The sequence below is a fragment of the Cervus elaphus genome, chromosome 4 (genome assembly GCF_910594005.1).
Source record: "Cervus elaphus chromosome 4, mCerEla1.1, whole genome shotgun sequence".
NCBI lineage: Eukaryota > Metazoa > Chordata > Mammalia > Artiodactyla > Cervidae > Cervus > Cervus elaphus.
The window spans coordinates 66,367,773-66,386,384 of record NC_057818.1 but is presented as its reverse complement, the minus strand read 5'-3'; the positions used below and the strand labels follow the sequence as shown (position 1 = coordinate 66,386,384).

The 18,612-nt window shown below is 52.9% G+C and overlaps 1 protein-coding gene across 1 annotated transcript; it reads left to right on the top strand.

Moving 5' to 3' along the window:
• The first annotated feature begins 1,419 nt into the window (after positions 1 to 1,419).
• Positions 1,420 to 18,400, top strand: NLRP13 (NLR family pyrin domain containing 13). Its single transcript, XM_043900693.1, has 10 exons — positions 1,420 to 1,492; positions 3,898 to 5,485; positions 7,764 to 7,931; positions 9,888 to 10,055; positions 10,438 to 10,608; positions 12,395 to 12,565; positions 13,629 to 13,799; positions 14,596 to 14,766; positions 15,677 to 15,847; positions 17,981 to 18,400. Exons 1-10 carry the CDS (start codon positions 1,420 to 1,422, stop codon positions 18,102 to 18,104), a joined length of 2,976 nt encoding a protein of 991 aa, XP_043756628.1. The 3' UTR covers positions 18,105 to 18,400.
• The last annotated feature ends 212 nt before the right edge of the window (positions 18,401 to 18,612 follow it).

Genomic DNA, 18,612 nt, shown 5'->3' with positions numbered 1-18,612 from the left:
CTAAGGGAGGAGGCTGGTGGTGGGAACCCCACCCCCGGGGACACGCGGAGCCCAGAGACCCCACCGTCCTTTGGGGGCGCTAGGGTTGGCTCTGCTGCAGGAGAGACCCCTGGGTCTGGAGACGGTGGGCTCAGGCAGAGGGGAACAGGAAGGCCAGGTCCGGGGGCGGGGGGCTCCCTGCGGGCGCAGCCTGCCCAGCGCCCTCAGCCCCGTCCCGCCGGGGGACCCGAGCCTGCTCAGGCCCAGGGCTGTGACACCAGCCCGGGTCCCCAAGGCCTGAGGGGACAGGGTCAGCGGTTCTTCTGCCTTTTTCTCTCCCTCCCTCCATGTTTATTTTCAATTGGAGTATATAGGTGAGTTACAATGGCATGGTTTTTTTTTTTTTTTTTTTTTGGTGTACAGAAACTTAGTTCATTTATGCTGCTGCTGCTGCTAAGTCGCTTCAGTCATGCCTGACTCTGTGCGACCCCATAGACGGCAGCCCACCAGGCTCCCCCGTCCCTGGGATTCTCCAGGCAAGAGTACTGGAGTGGGCTGCCATTGCCTTCTCCATAGTTCACTTATACATAGACATAAACGTGCTCTTTTCTGGTCCTTCCCATTTAGGTTATTACAGAGTGTTGAGTAGGGTTCCTTGTGCTCCGCAGTGGGTCCTTGTGGATTCCTTTAGAGATAGTAGCGTGTCTGTGTTCTCTTGTCTGCCGACTTCTCCCTGCCCCACACCTTTCCTTTTTGCTAACTGTGGTTTCCTGCTTTAGTCTGTGAGGCTGCTTCTGTTTCCTAAGCAGGTTCACGTGTATCCATGTTTAGATTCCAGCTCTCAGCGGTATTATGTGACACCTGTCTTTCCTCATCTCGCTGACTTCACTTCGTGCGATCATCGCTTCGGTTCCCGAGGCTGAACGTGGCATCTTTCACCCCTCTTTGAGGCGGGGTGATACCGCCTGTGTCCGTGGGCCCCACCTCCTTTATCCCCCTCTGGCCTTCTGCACTCAGGTTGCTTCTGCATCTTGGCCGTGGGACCCAGTGCTGCCACGATCCTTGTGGTGCGGGCGTCCTTTAAAGTCCTGGTTTTCTTGGGATCCACGCTCGGGTGTGGGATGGCTGCGTCACATGTGCGGTGGGTGCTTAGCTGTCTCCCGCTCCAGTGTAGGGACCTGGGGATGGACGTGATGAATCAGTACATTATAGAACCCGGTAGACGGTGACCAATGCAGGGGAGAGGAAAGGGGGGGAGGGGAGGGGAGGGGTGAGTGGGGACCGAGGAAGGCGTGTGGTGAGGAAGGCGTGTGATGCATTCTTAACAGGCTCATCAACTACCTTTTTTCTTTTTTTTTTTGCTTTTACAGCAGTTGGTAGGGGCCAGATATTTTTACTTTCTTTTTAAAAACACTTTTCTTGGCATCTAGTTGCCTCACCATGCTGTCAGCTCCCGCCGTGCAGCAGTGGGCCGGCCGTCTGTACGCCCACACCGCCTCCTGGATCCCCTTCGGTGGGCGCGGAGCGCTGAGCGGGGCGCCGAGTGCTGGGCAGGGGGCTCTCCTTAGGCAGCTGCTCACACAGACCCGCAGTGTGCGTCCATCTCGGCCTCCCTGGCCCTCCCAGGCCCTCTTCCCCTCTTGCTGTCCGCACCTTTCTTTTCTTCCTGTGTTTCTATTCCTGCTTTATAGTTAAGATCATCTCTGCCACTTTTTTCAGACTCCACATGTATGTAATTCGTATGCGATATGTGTATTTCTCTTTCTGACTCACCACACTCTAACACACTGTAGGTCTGCCCAGGTCACCAGGTGCTAAGATGCGAGCAGAGACTCCGAGCGGACAGAGTGAGCCAAGCAGAAGTGGGGTGGGGAGTGGGGGAAGCGTTCCAGACGGAGTGGGGGGTGCTGGCTGTTTCCAGGGCCCCAGGCAGTGGTATTCTTTTTTTAATAATTAAAAAAAATTTTTTTTAATTGAAGGATAATTGCTTTGCAGACTTTTGTTGCTTTCTGTCAAACCCCAACATGAGTCGGTCATAGGGATACTCATGTCCCCTCCCTCCTGAACCTCCCTCCCACCTCCCCATCCCACCCCCTGGGTTGACCCAGAGCCCCTGTTTGGGTTTCCTGAGCCGTCTGGCAGATTCCCGCTGGCTGGCTGTTTCACACGTGGTCATGTGAGTTTCCACGTTATTGTCTCCACGCATCGTGCCCTCCTCCCCACTCCCTGTGTCCACACGGCTGCGCTTTTAACAGGAGCTGCGGTTTTGCAAAGGAGCATGTTTCCAGTGTGGTCAGGTTGATAAGCTGCAAGGTATGACGTTCAGTCTCTTTAGTCCCACGCCTGGCAGAGAAGCAGTTTGTTCTGCTGAGATCACCCGTGGTTCTGAGCTTGTTTTCCAGCCGGGCAGAATCTCAGCATCCCGCCCTCACTGTTTTATTTCAGAAATGTCAGAGGGGTGCAGACTCCAAGATCCAAACCAGGAAGAACCAGAGATGCTGGAAGAGACGGGTTTGTAGACTTCTTGATGATCGCAGACAAGCTGCTCAGAACGCTCATTCCATGCATTCTATTCTTGCCCCTCCCTTGAAATTGCCTTCCAGTTATAGTCTGCCAGAAACCAGCCGATCTGACCTTCCCATAAAGCCTGGACGAGCAACAGGCCGCCGTTAACCGGACGTTCTCGCCGGTTCCCTCTAAGGGCTTAGCTACAGTGTCCGTCTCTGGACTTTGCGCTGCAGTGATAGGGCGCTGTATTTTATTTTATTTTATTTTTGTACACAATTGTAACAGGTATTTACAGTTTAAAAATATATATATTGGCTATATTCCCCGTGTTGTACCCAGCATCCTTGTAGCCTGTCTTAGGAACAGGAATTTGTACCTCCCCACCTCCACCCTCTATATTGCCCCTCACCATCCCCCTCCCCACGGGCAACCTGTTCTGTGTCTGTGAGTCTTCTTCTCTGTTATATTCACTAGTTTGAATTTTTTAGATGCCACATATGAATGATACTGTATGTAGGTCTTTGTCTGACTTAGTTCACTTAGTATAATGGCCTCCAAGTGCATTCCATACTGCTGCAGGTGACATTATCGTATTCTCCTTATAGCTGAGTAGTATTCCACTACACACGCGCGCGCACACACACACACACTAGGTCTTTCTTATCCATTCTTCTGTTGATGGACATCCAGGTTGCTTCCACATCCCGGCTGTTGTAAATAGTGCCACTGTGAACGCTAGGATGCATGTATCTTTTTGGACTGTGGCTTTCTTCAGATATATGCCCAGATGTGGGCATGCAGTAGTTTTTTTTTTAAGGCACCTCCACACTCTTAGTAGCTGCACCAATTTCCATTCCCCACCCACAGTATAGGAGGGCTCCCTTTTCTCCACACCCTCTCCAGCATTTATTTCTCTTGGACTTTTTTATGATGACCATTCTGACCAGTGTGAGGTGATACCTCATTGTAGGTTTTTTGTTTTTGTTTTTTAAGTTTTTCATTTGACATTCGAGTACAGCTCAGGGGTAAAGAACCTGCCTGCCAATGCAGGAGACTCGGGTTCGATCCCTGAGTGGGGACAATCCCCTGGAGAAGGAAATGGCAACCCACTCCAGTGTTCTTGCCTGGAGAATCCCCTGGACAGAGGAGCCTGGTGGGTGACAGTCCACGGGGTTGCAGAGTCAGACACGACTCAGCAACTACAGAGCGACCGCAGTGGATTAACAACAGTGTAACAGCTTCAGGCGGACCGCAGGGAGGCTCAGCCGCACCTATACCTGCATCCATTCTCCGCCCGAACCTCGCTCCCCGCGCCCTGTAGCTCCGACCTGCATTTCTCTGGTCCTTGGTGATGCCGAGCATGGTCTCAGGCGCCTCTGGGCCGTCTGTGTCGCCTCCCTTCCCTTTCAGCCCACAGAAGAGGATACAGGCAGAGGCTGAGGACGCGGATCCTGGCCCTGTGGGCCCGCACGCCCTGGCCCGAGGACCACATCTACCTCCGGCAGGTGACGCAGCGGGAGCACGCGGAGCTCCGGGGCCTCTTGCGCCCGCGCGGGGCCGGGGCGCCGCCGCTCAGCGTGCTCCTGGAGGGCGCGGCCGGCGTGGGCAAGACCACCCTGGCCACCAAGCTGGTGCTGCACTGGGCGGAGGGCGTCCTCTTCCGGGGCCGCTTCTCCTACGTCTTCTACCTCAGCGGCCACCGGCTGGCCGAGCTCGGCAGCACCAGCCTCGCCGGCCTGCTGGCCCTGGACTGGCCGGACTCGCAGGTCCCCTTGGAGGAGTTCAGGGCGCACCCCGAGCGGCTGTTGTTCGTCATCGACGGCGCGGAAGAGCTGACCCTGGGCTCTGACGGCTCCGCCGGCCGGCCCGGCGCCGACTGGTACCAGGAGCTCCCGGCGGCCAGCATCCTAGTCCGCCTGCTGAAGAAGGAGCTGGTCCCCGAGGCGACCTTGCTTGTCACCGCCGGGCCCCCCGGGGGCCGCGCCCTCCGGAGGCTGCTGCTCAGCCCGCGCTGCGTGAGCATCCCGGGCTTCACCGAGGGGGACCGCCGGGAGTATCTCAGGAGGTTCCTGGGGGACCCAGACAAGGCCGAGGCGGCCTGGCGCCGGATGCGGGAGTCGGAGACCCTGATCGGCTCGTGCGCCGCGCCGCTGGCGTGCTGGGCCGTGTGTGCAGGCCTCAAGCGGGAGCTGGCCGGCAGCCCGGCCTCGGCGCTGGGCGCGCCCACCCCCACCAGCCTCTACGCCCGCCTCTTCTGCAGCCTCCTCGCGGGGGCGGAGCTGGGTCTGCGGGCCGGCAGCTCGGCCGGACAGTGGAGGGCCTTCTGCTCGCTGGCCGCCGAGGGGCTGTGGCTGGCCGCCTTCACCTTTGCGGGAGACGCCCTGGAGCGCCGGCGCCTGGAAGCCCCTTTCATCGACGGTCTCCTGCGGCTGCAGATTCTTCGAAGGGTCAGCGACTGTGAGCACTGCGTGACGTTCGCTCACCGGAGCTTCCAGGCGTTCTTCGGGGCCTTGTTCTACGTGCTCTGGGGGACCCGAGGCTCGCTGGGCGGGGTCCCCCGGCATCAGGAGATGAGGCGGTGGCTGAGCGACGCCTTCGCCGACGCCAACGCCTACTGGCGTCAGATGGTGCGCTTTTTCTTCGGTCTCTTAGGAACAGAGCTGGCCAGGCAGCTGGAAGAGGCCTTGGGCTGCCAGATGTCCCCCGGCGTGGCGCACGAGGTGCTGGACTGGGCGGAGGAGCTGGAGAGGTGTGGCGCCATCTCCGCGCACTTTGACTTCCTGTGGCTCTTCCAGTGTCTGCATGAGACCCAGGACGAAGACTTGGCCCGGAGGGTTTTGAGTCACCTCCCGGAGGCCGATCTGGACATTCAGGGCTGCGAACACCTCCGGGCCTCTTCCTTTTGCCTCCAGCACTGTCAGAAGTTACGAAAGCTGAGGCTCTCTGTCAGCGGCCAGGTCCTGGAAAAGAAATGGACTTCCGACGAGGGAACTCCAGAGTGAGTATCGTGGATGCCCTCGTCCTTAACTGACTTTGGCTCCCCTTCGCAGGCTCTGCTCACGTTCTTCCAGGAAACTCTGGGGGTCTAGTCTGTTGTGTTATCCGCGGTTTGTTGTTGTTTTTCGTTGTTCGGTTGTTGAATCATGTCCGGCTCTTTGCGACCCCATGGACTGCAGCACACCAGGCTTCCTTGTCTTTCACTATCTTCCAGACTTTGCTCAAACTCATGTGCTTTGAATTGCTGATGCCATCCAACCATCTCGTCCTCTTCATCCCCTTCTCTACCTGCCTTCAATCTTTCCCAGCACCAGGGTCTTTTCCAATGAGTCAGTTCTTCTCATCAGGTGGCCAAAGGATTGGAGCTTCAGCATCAGTCCTTCCAGTGAATATTTAGGGTTGATTTCTTTTAGGATGGACCAAGCACCCTAGATCAGTTACAGTCTGTGAGCACTTTTTCCTTTAGGTTTTATGTAGGATTCCCTGGGTTCTTAACTCCTCTACTTAGGGGTAACTTTTGTATCTCAGACCCTGCATGTTGAAGGTTTGTGTACCAGGCATCATGAGATGATATCTACTTGTGTCAAACTGGTGCCCGAAACTCGGTGGAGGGGGGTCTGGTATTGTCACTCAGAGATGAGAAGACTGGCGGGTAAATGCCCAGGGCTTTTAGTCCGTGTGGCTGTGAAGTAGCCCGGCCGGGGCCACTGCCCAGCTCTATTTCAGAGCTCCAGACCTTCCCTGAAATGCCCCGTGGCTCTCCTCTGAGCATGTGTTACAGCCAGAGTGGGGCCAGTGGTGTCACCAACGTCTTAAAGCTTTCTCTGAGTTTGTCCCTTTGTCCTCCTGAAAGGATAATATTTTAAAATACTTGAGTTTCATCTGGTTCTTCTCCTGTGACCTTTTTTATCCTGTCCCAGACACTTCTGGCTTCCTGGCTGGACGGTAAGAAAGCTTGGCTGTTCTCCTAAATTCAGGTCCTGGAAATGTTTTCTGAATTGTTATCTTGAAACAGGAGTTGCTATGTATGTTCTCAAACCCTTTCCTGTTTAACCCTCAGATTTTCCAGAAGCACCAGTTCAGTTTTGAGTGAAGAAGTTGAAATGCTGAGTAGCTTCATTTCTTTGTGTTCACCTGACTGTGATATCAATAAGGTGCTTGGTTTCGGGGTGTGACGGCGGGAGGAGAAGGGGACAAGAGAGAATGAGACGGTTGGATGGTATCACCAACTTGATGGGCATGAGTTTGAAACAGTTCTGGGAGTTGGTGATGGACAGGGAGGCCTGGCGTGCTGCAGTCCATGGGGTCACAAAGAGTCGGGTGTGACTGAGTGACTGAACTGAACTGATACTTATTGGTGATCATTTGTCCTGTCCTGGAATCCCTTCAATAGGTGACCATTTCGGTGATGTTCAGTATTGGGTCATGTAAGTGCTTTTACTGCAGGTGATTTTCCAAAAATAATCTCGACTTATTATGAGAATTATCACCCACAACATCATCCCTCACGTTATGTGTGATCATCCTAAGGTGTAAGGAAGTTTCAGACGTTCCCTGAAGTAAAGATCTTCTGGTGTTGAGATTATTTCTTGCTTCTCTACAGCATAGCTTCTTACTGGCTTTTTTCCCCTCAGTGGTTTTAAACACTGTGTTAGTATTACTGTTGCTCAGTTGCTAAGTCATAGCCTGTCCGACTCTTTGCGACCCCATGGTCCGCAGCACGCCAGGCTCCCTTGTCCTTGACTATCTCCCAGAGTTTACTCAAACTCATGTCCTTCGAGTCAGTGATGCCACCCAACCATCTCATCCTCTGTCGTCCCCTTCTCCTCCTGCCTTCAATCTTTCCCAGCATCAGGGTATCTTCCAGTGAGTTGACTCTTCTCATCAGGTGGTCAAAGTATTGGAGTTTCAGCTTCAGCATCAGTCCTTCTAATGAATATTCAGGACTGATGTCCTTTAGGATGGACTTGTTGGATCTCCTTGCAGACTCTCAAGAGTCTCCTCTAACACCACAGTTCAAAAGCATCAATTTTTTGGTGCTCAGCTTTCTTCACAGTCCAACTCTCACATGCATACATGACCACTGGAAACACCGTAGCCTTGACCAGACGGACCTTTGTTGGCAAAGTGGTGTCTCTGCTTTTTGGGTGCACGTTTCCATGTTCAGGGCCCCAGTTCATCCTCTGTGAGGGTGTCTTCCTGCATCCTGTACTTCATTCTGGGTGCTGGTTGGGTTTCACCGACTCTCATCAGCGTTCTCTCTCGTTTCCCCCACGAAGGAAGAGGGTTGCCGATTCCCAGATGCATCAGTGGGAGGATATTTGCTCGGTGTTTTGCAGCGGGAACCTGAGCGAGCTGGACCTGAGTAACAGCAAGCTTAGCATGGCCTCCGTGATGGGACTCTGTCTCAAGCTGGGAAACCCACGGTGCAGACTTCAGAAGCTGATGTAAGTGTGAGACGCTCATGGTGTGAAGAATGCAGTCGGAGAATAACCCAACTTATTTTGTCTTTTGATGACGGTCACAGGTATCTATTGGCCCAAAAGTGAGCTGGGTGCTTAGGAGAATAAAATCAAGGGACTTAGAGTCATGAAACTCGTACTTGGGCAGAGTTGACTGAAGTTTTTTAAAAAATGGCCATCTGATGGAGTAAGAAGTGGCAAGCTGGTAAGAGAGACTGGACCTTTCTAGAGCAAATTCCTTCAGAGCCATTAACAGCCCAGTTACTGTCATGAATTGTGGCTCTAGAATTAGTGTGTGGCATTCCCTTGTATGTGGCACCCTTTATTTCTATTTGGTTTGAGTCTGACCTTTTTGTGTGTTTTTTTTTAATTTTGCCACATTGTGTTGGCTTCTGCCAGACGAGGTGGATCAGCTGTAATTACATGTGCGTCCGCCTCCTGCCTCCTCCCTCCCCGATCACAGACGGGGCTCCCCGGGCCACAGAGCAGCTTGTCACACCCCCCCAACCCCCCCCGCCCCGCCGCCAACCTTACACCACTGTGTCTACAATTCTCTGTCTGCATCTCCATCGCTGCCTGCAAATAGGTTCATCCGTGCCATCTTTCTAGATTCCATATATATGCATTGATACGCAGTATTTGTTTTTCTCTTTCTGACTTTGTATAACAGGATCTAGGTTCATCCATACCACTAGAATTGACTCAAATGCATTGTTTTTTACAGCTGACTGATACTTTGTTGTATATAGGGACCACATCTTCCTTATCCATTCATCTGTCGATGGACATCTAGTTTGCTTCTGCGTCCTTATTGTAAACAGTGCTGCAGTGAACACTGGGGGAACCTGACCCTTTAATAATTTAGCTCTAGGGCACCTGGGCGCCAGGCCCTGCAGCGCGTGGGGTCCTCCTAGATCAGGGATAGAACCTGTGTCCCCTATATTGGTGGGCAGATCCTCAACCTCTGGACCGCCAGGGACGTCCCAGAACAGTTACTTCTTGCCTTCATGGAGCTTACGTTATGGCGGAGAAACAAAGTTTTTTTTTATTTTAAAGATGTGTGTGTGTGTGTGTGTGTGTGTGCGTGGACCATTTTTAAAGTCTTTATTGAATTTGTTGCAGTACTGCTTCTGTTGGTTTTTTTTATTTTCTCGCTGGAGGGCCTGTGGGATCTTAGCTCTCCAGGCAGGGATGGAACCCACACCCCTTGCACTGAGAGATGGCATCTTTAAATGCTGGGCTGCCAGGGAAGTCCCTGGGCAAACAGACTTCGGTGTTTATGAGATGGTGACTTCTCCCAAAGCAGCTCCGGGCGTGAAGAGGATGTTTTGTTTTTTTAAATGGGGGAGCCCCATCCCTGTCTTCCCTTGTTCAGAGTTGTCTGACTCTCTGAGACCCCATGGGCTGTAGCCCACCAGGCTCCTCTGTCCATGAGCTTCTCCAGGCAAGAATTCTGGAGTGGGTTGCCATTTCCTCCTCCAGGGGATCTTCCCGACCCAGGGATCGAACCCGCATCTCCTGCATTGGCAGGCGGATTCTTTACCACTGAGCCACGTGGGCAGCCCACACACACACACCCAACATATGAAACAGACAGCTGGTGGGAGGCTGCTGCACAGCAGAGGGAGCTCACCTTGGAGCTCTGCCCACCTGGGGGTGGGATGGGGCGGCGGTGGGAGGGAGGTTCGGAGGGAGGGGGCCTGTCACGCGCACGGCTGGTTCCTGTTGATGTATGGCAGAGGCCAACACAACACTGTAAATCAACTGTCCTCCAATTAGAAATGAAAACCGAATACAGTTCAGCACCGCGACTCCCCCCAGTGTCTGGGTTCCTGTTGTATCACATCCTTCGTCCTGGCAGTTGGGGGTATGTGCAGTGTTGGAAAGATGAGCCGCGGGAGCATCTCCTCTCCAGCGCTCCAGTCCTGCATCTGTCCGCAGCTGGAAGTCGGTGTCCCCCGTGGAGGCTCTGAGGGAGCTTGGCATTGTGCTTCGCGGTAACCAGCGCCTAACTCACCTGGACCTCAGCTCCAACAGCCTGGACGCCGCTGTGTGCACGGGCGTGTTCAGAATGCTGAGGCACTCGGCCTGCAGCCTCAAGTGTCTGTGGTGAGTCGCCGCGTTCCAGGTCTGTCCCCGACAGCTCACATGGGTTTGAGGGCTCACTGGGGGGGGGGGGGGGGGGCGGGGGGGGGGCTGGAGTCAACATGCAGGAAACGGATGAGAAGGGTAGCAAAGGGGGAGAATGCATGGGGGTGGGGCATGCATGCTAAGTTGCTTTGGTTGTGTCCGATTCTTTCTGACCCCGTGGACTGTAGCCCGCCAGGCTCCTCTGTCCCTGAGGATTCTCCAGGCAAGAATACTGGAGTGGGTTGCCATTCCAGTGTGATGTCCTTCTCCAGGGCATCTTCCCGACCCAGGGATCGAACGCATTGGCAGGCGGGTTCTTTACCGTCTGAGCCGCCAGGGAAGCCCCGGGTCTCTCCGACAGGTTGGAGTCCTGTGGCCTGAGCGCTGAGGTTTGCCATCAGCTCTTCACGGAACTCAGCAGGAACTCGAGTCTGAGCTTCCTCAGCCTGGCGGACAACGACCTCTCCCATGTTGAGCTGGAGAGACTGCGGGAGCCCCCGGGTACAACCGCCTGTGCCCTGAAGGAGCTGTCGTAAGTCACCCCCACTTCCGCAGAAAGCCCTTCCTTGCAGGATCACGGGGCAGAGTGCGCGTGTTGGTGGGGCTGCGTCTGAGGCGCCTCGGGGACCCCTGCGTTGTGTCTCCCTCCCCCCAACACGGGTCTCGTCACCCTCATGCCTCCCGCCCCTCCCCTCGGGGCTCCGTCTGGCCACCTCTCCCTTCAGGGCCATCTCAGCCAGCTTTGCTCTCACCTTATCTTGGCCATGGCACCCCACTCCAGTACTCTTGCCTGGAAAATCCCATGGACGGAGGAGCCTGGTAGGCTGCAGTCCATGGGGTCACAAAGAGTCAGACACGACTGAGCGACTTCACTTTCACTTTTCACTTTCATGCATTGGAGAAGGAAATGGCAACCCACTCCAGGGTTCTTGCCTGGAGAATCCCAGGGACGGCGGAGTCTGGTGGGCTGCCGTCTATGGGGTCGCACACAGTCAGACACGACTGAAGCGACTTAGCAGCAGCAGCAGCATCTTGGCCATCAGCTGCTTTTGTCCCTTTCGTCTAACCTCCTCAGGCTTCTGCCAGCCTCCTGTAAACAGGCTGGTTTTCACCCAGGGGCGATTTTGCCCCGCCCAGGACGTGAGGCAGTGTCTGGACAAGTGCTTGGTTTTCACCTGTGGGGAGGGGAGTCTGCTCTTGGCATCTAGTGGGTCAAGACCAGCTGTGATCAAGACCCTCCAGAGCCCTGGAGCATGCGTGCTCAGTTGTGTCCAACCCTTGGTCACTCTTTGCGACCTCTGTCCGTGGGATTCTCCAGGCAAGAATACTGGAGTGGGTTGGCCATTTCCTCCTCCAGGGGATCTTCCCAAGCCAGGGATTGAACCCGGGTCTCCTGCGTTGGCAGGTGGATTCTTTACCACTGAGCCCCGTGGGAAGCCCCAGGGAGCCTTGGAGGGGCCCCCCCAGTCAAGAACCATCTGGCCCAAAGGTCAGCAGGACTGAGATGGAGAGACCTTATTTTTTTTAAAAACGTTTTATTTTGTATTGGGGTATAGCTGATTCGCAGACAATGTTGTGTTAGTTTGAAGTGAACAGGAAAGAGACTCAGCCAAACGAATAGATGTGTCCACTCTCCCCCAAACGCCCCTCCCATCCAGGCTGCCACCGGAGCCGCGTTCCCTGTGCTGTCCAGCAGGTCCTTGCTGGTTCTCCATGTTAAATACAGCCGTGTGTCCATGTCCATCCCAAGCTCCCTGACTATCCCTTCCCCCATCCTCCCCTCAGCAAGTTCATTCTCTGAGTCCAAGAGTTTCCTTTTAAATTAAAAAAAATTTTTGATACATATTTTATCTTTTTTATTGTTTAAATTATGAAGATATGATAAACAGGTTTGGAAAACACAGAACAAAGTTACGTGTGGTTCCATTGTATATTACAATTGTTTAAGTAGATAAATGAAGATTTTTAGTTGGAGTTTCAATTTCAAACTCTCAGGAATTAGAGTGAATGTACAGAGAAGTAAAAGAATATAGCAGACTTGAAAAGCATTATGAACCAATTTGACATAATTAAGATTTAAACATTCTTGTGAGCCTCCTTCTGTTCCGTAAGATCGTTTGTGCCGTTTTTCAGATTTCACGTATGAGGAATGTCATGAGGTAGAGAAGTCGTACCTTCGCCACCTCACTCTCCTCCTTGGTGCTTCTCTTCTTTATCTGACTTGATCTTTGCACAGTCTTGGGCCCCAGGATGGAGAGTAGGGGAGGAGAAAGGGAGCCGGGCATGGCGGGGCTCACCCGGCGTCTCCCCCACTGCAGGCTGGAGAAGGGGAACCTGTCAGCGGCCGCCTGTGAGGGCCTGGCCTCGCTTCTCGCCAGCACCCCCCGCCTGACTCGACTGTGCCTGGGACTGAACCCGCTCGGAGACGAGGGCGCGCGGCTGCTGTGCGGCCCCCTGACTCGGCCTGAGTGCGTCCTGCAGAGACTGGAGTGAGTGCCCCCTGGCTCCGTGTCCGGCGGAGGGACCCTCCGTGGGGGCGGCCCCTGGGGGGGCGGCGGCTCTATCCCAGGTCTCTCTGTGTCACTTGGCTTTCCGGGTGGCTCAGTGGTAAAGAACCTGCCTGCCAGTGCAGGAGACCTGGCTTCAATCCCTGGGCCGGGAGGATCCCCTGGAAGAGGAAATGGCAACCCACTCCAGTGTTCTTGCCTGGGAAATCCCATGGGGAGAGGAGCATGGAGGGCTACGGTCCACGGGGTCCCAAAGAGTCAGACACGACTGAGCAACTCACACACACATACTATACAGTCTGAACATTGCTGGAGATGCTACTCCAAGAACCATGGGGTACCAATAGCTGAGACTTGCCTAGGGTTCCCTCCATCACAGGACTTCTCCCCAGATGAAGACACTTGAAGTTTGTGTTTGTCATTCCATTGCTTTGAAATAATCTTGTCACACTTTTATATAGTCTCACGATGGAACGCTATACAGCAGTGCAAATGGAGGAACATAGCCAAACAGAGTAACAGGTGGTATTCAGAAACATAATGTAGGAATGAAAAAACAAATTGGAGGTTACTATATACAGTCTAATATTTGGGCTTCCCAGGTGGCGCTAGTGGTAAAGAACCCGCCTGCCAATGCAGGAGGCGTAAGAGCCATGGGTTTGATCCCTGGGTCAAGAAGATCCCCTGGAGGAGGGCATGGCAACCCACTCCAGTATTCTTGCCTGGAGAATCCCCATGGACAGAGGAGCCTGGCAGGCTATGGTCCACGGGGTCGCAAAAGTCGGACATGACTGAAGTGACTTAACACATTTGTATAAAGCTCAAAAAAGCAAGACAAAAGATGCGTTTGTTTTTTTGAACCCAGCCATGAGTGACAGGCACATCCATGGTGTGCTCGATGTGTCAGGCTGGGCTGAAAGAGGGTCACAGGGGCAGGTCCCGGGCGTGTCCTGGACGGGCCTCGGGAGGCCCCAGGGGGCCGGGAGGGCGGGCCTCGCCCGAGCTGCAGTCCTGAGCGCCCGTCTCTGTGCTTCTGGTCACACAGGCTCTGGTGCTGCCAGCTCGGCGCGCCCAGCTGTAGGCACCTGTCGGACGCCCTCCTCCGGAGCCGAAGCCTGACGCACCTGAACCTGAGGAGGAACAACCTGGGAGACGGGGGAGCGAAGCTTCTGTGCGCAGCCCTCGGCCACGAAGACTGTGCCCTGCAGAGCCTGAAGTGAGTTCTGTCACTTCCTCACGGTCAGAGGCCGAGAGGAGGGTCGTGTGACTTGGCCTGAGGTCAGCTGGGGTCTGAGGCCCAGGCCCGGTAGCCAGTCCCCAGAGGGCTCTTGGTTTTGTTGCAGGTGGGAATGTGCGGGTGGGTGTTGGTGGTTGTTTAGTAGCTCAGTTGTGTCTGACTCTTTGCGACCCCATGAACCGCAGTACGCCAGGCATCCCTGTCCATCACCACTCCCAGAGTTCACCCAAACCCATGTCCATCGAGTCGGTGATGCCATCCAACCATCTCATCCTCTGTCGTCCCCTTCTCCTCCTGCCTTCAATCTTTCCCAGCATCAGGGTCTTTTCCAGTGAGTCAGCTCTTCACATCAGGTGGCCAAAGTATTGGAGTTTTAGCTTCAACATCAGTCCTTCCAATGAACACCCAGGACTGATCTCCTTTAGGATGGAATATTCTTTGATAGCAAAATAAATAAATAAATAAATAAAAAGAGTCTGGGAACTCTGGGGGTCAGTGTTGCAGAGAGAAGTCCTGAACACAGACAAGCCCGTTGGTGGCCTGAGGGTGGCGGGGAGAGGGCTGCGTGGCTGTTCCTTATACTTTTTCCGATCACGGATACGTGGGGCGCCCAGGCGTTCAGACCTCCTACCCAGCACCCTCCTCTTTCCAGGGCTCGGCAGAAGCCTGGTTTTGGAGCCGCTTTCTTCCTTAGAAGGCGGGCTGGAACATGCAGAGAGGAAGGGTTCAAGGGTTGCTTTTCCCTCGTTTGTATTTCCTTTCTTTCCTCTTGCAGCTTGTCACACTGTTCTCTCACGGTGGCGGGCTGTTGGGCGCTTGCTCACGCCCTCAAACGCAATGGTCGCCTGAAGATCCTGGACGTGGGGAACAACGCGGTTCAGGACGGCGGGGTGAAGGAGCTGTGCGGCGTCCTGAGGAGCCCGAGTTGTGTGTTGCAGACACTTGGGTGAGTCAGTGCTTTTTCTTTCCTTTTTTTTGGTTACCTTTTCCTCTGGTAATCATTGAATTTACGGAAAAGGTGCAAAAGGGGTACAAAGAATTGCCATTAACCTTTGAACAAGATTCAGTGGCAGTTTACATTCTGCCTGAAAGATTTGTTCTGCAGTCTCTCTCTCTCCTCTCCCATCTCTCTGTATCTGTAATCTCTCTCATCTAGGTATCTGTGTATCTCTCATCTGCGTATACGTCTGTTATCTGTGCATTTGTGTGTCGTCTCCTCTGTCACTTTTGCCTTTGTATGCCTAGTAGCTAGCTGGTATTTTCAGATTTTTGTATTTGAAATTTAGAAATAAGATGGAAAAAGTGTCATGTTGTCATGTTACTTTTGTCCTTTTAAGGGCCTTGTAAATGAACACGTCCACTTTATACTGAAATTATTTCTTTCACATTTGGGCAGGCTAAGCTTCAGTTTCCTCACCTGTCAGGTGGGGTTTAAGAGACCCCCTGCCTTTTACAGGATTGGTGTGTGGATTAAACGTTACCTGTCAACACTTGGAAAGTGTCTGGCGTGCGTTAGCAAGTCTGCTTCAGCAGCACGTGTGCTATGTGTGTGTCTTCAGTCGTGTCCAGCTCTTCGCGACCCCGTGGACTGTGGCCCGCCAGGCTCCTCTGTCCATGGGATTTCCCGGGCAAGAGTACTGGAGAGGGTTGCCATTCCCCCCTCCAGGGGATCTTCCGGACCCAGGGATCGAACCCGTGTCCCTTGTGTCTCCCTCATTGGCAGGCGGATTCTTTACCACTGAGCCGCCTGGGAAGCCCTTCAGTAGAGTGTTTCCTCCTAAATCCTGAATCCCTTTTGTCTGTAGCTCCTCCATCTTGGAGGGCCATCTTTCACGCTTCTGTCCCACCACCACTAGGCTGGAGAAATGCAGTTTGACGGCCGCTTGCTGCCGCCCTCTGTCTTCTGTTCTTGGAAGCAGTAAAAGCCTGGAGAACCTGAACCTTTTAGGAAACGACCTGGGGCCGGACGGAGTCAACAGGCTGTGGACGCCCTTGAGAAAGTCGACGTGCAAGCTGCGGAAACTCGGGTAACCCCCGACTCCTACACGGGGAAGCGGCTGTCGGGATGGGGATGAATGGGACGAGGTCCTAAAGCAAGCCTACAGTTCAGTTTCCCAGGGCGTCCGGTTTCCCAGGGCGTCCAGTTTCCCAGGGCGGTTCTGGCCAGCAGAGCTTCTGGTGTCATGCATGGTGGTCTGTATCCACGTTGTCCAGCAGAGGAGCCGCTGGCCATGCACAGGTACTGGACACTTGAAATGTGGTTCCTGTGATGGACAAGCTGACTTTTTAGGCTTTAGGCTGAATTAACCAGCCATGTGTGGCTGGTGGTCCCCAGACTGGATGGCGCAGTCCTACGCACTTCGGTGTTTTGGGGAGTGAGTCCCCTACTTTTCTGGTGCCGACTGTGTCTCGCTCAGATATTCACTCAGCGACTTCCTTCCCAGTGCTGACCTTGGGCTGAGCACGAGGGCGTGGCAGTTGGTGTGATACATGGTCCTGGGCCTTCTCGTGGGGTGTGTTTGTCTTTGGGAGATAACAAATCCCAGACTCGTGACAGCAGGGTTGGCTGCCGTGAATGCTGGGAGGGAAGCTCCGGGTTGTGGTGGAGATCAGGGTGGTGAGGGAAGGCGTGTCTGTGGGGGTCCCGGTGAGGCTGGGAGGACGAACCGTGTGTCAGGCGGGGAAGACGGACAGTGGCTGCAGCTGAGGGAGGCGTGTGCTCCGAGGAAGTCAGAGGAACGTATGCGGAGCCCCGAGGTTGGACTGAGCTCTGTGTGACCCTTGGGGGCATTGAAAGAAGAGCGTTTGATTTTTTAAACTTTTTATTTTCTATTGGCGTATAGACGGTGGACAATGTTGTGATAGTTTCAGGTGAGAAGTGAAGGGACTCAGCCATCCATATACACGTAGCCACTCTCCCCCAAACTCCCCTCCCATCCAGCCTGCCACATGACATGGAGCAGCTCCCTGTGTCTACAGTAGGTCCTTGTTATCCATTTTAAATACAGCCGTGCGTACATGTCCGTCCCAAACTCTCCATTTTCTCGCCACTGGCAACCATAAGTTCGTTTGAAAGAAGAGCATTTAATTAGAACACTTCCCACCTTGTTTAATATCCTGGAGATGAGGTCAGAAAGATAAACTGTGGTTTTACTTATCTATTTTTTTGAGAAAGACCTTACACTAAGCACGTTTTAGCAGGAATCCTCTTCAATACCAGGGAACCTTGCCCACTTTGAGAAGTTGGTCAAACTCTGTCTGTTGAGGATTTCGTAGTGTCAACTTGATAACTAAGACGTACATGGAACATTTCATTGGAGGATAGTTGTTTTACCATGTTGTTAGGTTCTCCCGCGCAGCAAACTGTATCAGCCGTCCGTTCCCCACACCCCCTCTGTTTTGGATTTCCTTCCGATTTAGGCCACCAGAGTATTGAGTAGAGTTCCCTGTGATGTGCAGTAGGTTCTCATTAGTTACCTATTTTATACTTACCATCAATAATATGCATGTGTTAGTTCCAATCTCCCAATTCTTCCCACTCCCACCATCCCCCCTTTATGTCTATGTTTGTTCTCAATGTCTGTCTCTACTTCTGCTTTGTAAATAAGATTGTATACACCAGTATTTTTCAGATTCTACATATTTGCATTAATATACGATATTTGTTTTCCTGACTGACTTCACTCCGTTTGACGGTCTCTACTCCCATCCACATCTCTGCAGATGCTGAGTCATACATTTTTGAAAATGGAAGTATGGCTGATTTATAATTGTGCTGGTTTCAGGTGTAAAGCAAAGTGATTCAGTTATGCATACTGTGTCTAATATCTGTTCTATTCTATTCACATTCTTTTCCCTTGTGGGTTATTACAAAATTCTGAGTATAGTTTTCTATGCTGTGTATGTCCTTAGTGGTTGTGCTTTTTGTTGGAATACCCTGTCTTATGTTTGTTTCGTCGTCCTTCCTGGGGATTTCCCGTCTCTCTCCTTTGTGCCTGGGCGTTTCCATGGAAAGGAGCTCTAGTGCCTTGGAATCTCTCTGCGTGACGCTGGAGGTAGAGAGAGATCCATGGGATGGTAAAAGTTGGCTTCTCTTTGGGACACCCATCTTAGCATCTCATTCTGTCTCCACCTCTTCTCCTTTGTCTCTATGTTTGCAGGCTCGGAAAAGACTTGTGCTCTGTAGTGAGTGCCGACTTGGAGAAACTACACGAGAAGGGGTGCTTTTTGAGAGTCACGTCTCAGTGGGACTTTAATGACCCTGAAGAGAGATGGTGGTGGTGACCCAGGGAGGAGACACCCCAGGTTCACCGTGGCCCGACCTGGGAGGACAGCCTCCCGGACGCGTGTGTTGCTCAGGAACTTCCGCTCATGCGGATGAATGAGCCAGTGCCTCCAGATGCCCCTTCAGTCTGTGACAGGCAGCATGTCAAATGCCCAGTCTCCAGAATCCTAACCCAAGTCTGTATTTGGCCCAGGATCCTACATTGGCTTGCCTGTAAGTTTTTTTTTTTTTTCCCTCATTGGTGTAATAATTTAAATTCTTGGGGCCATTAAATAAAGCAAAGGATATAAAAAAATGTCTTGAAATAAAAAACTTCATTTCTCATGCATTGAGAGGTGGGATAGATGTAGTTATAATTCCACAATTATAATACTGTGATGAAATTAGCCTGATGGACTCCTCGACTGATTTTTTGTTTCACAAATTGTATTTATTTATTTTTTAACATTTTATTTTGTATTGGACTATAGCTGATTAACAGTGTTGTGATGATTTCAGGTGGAGAGC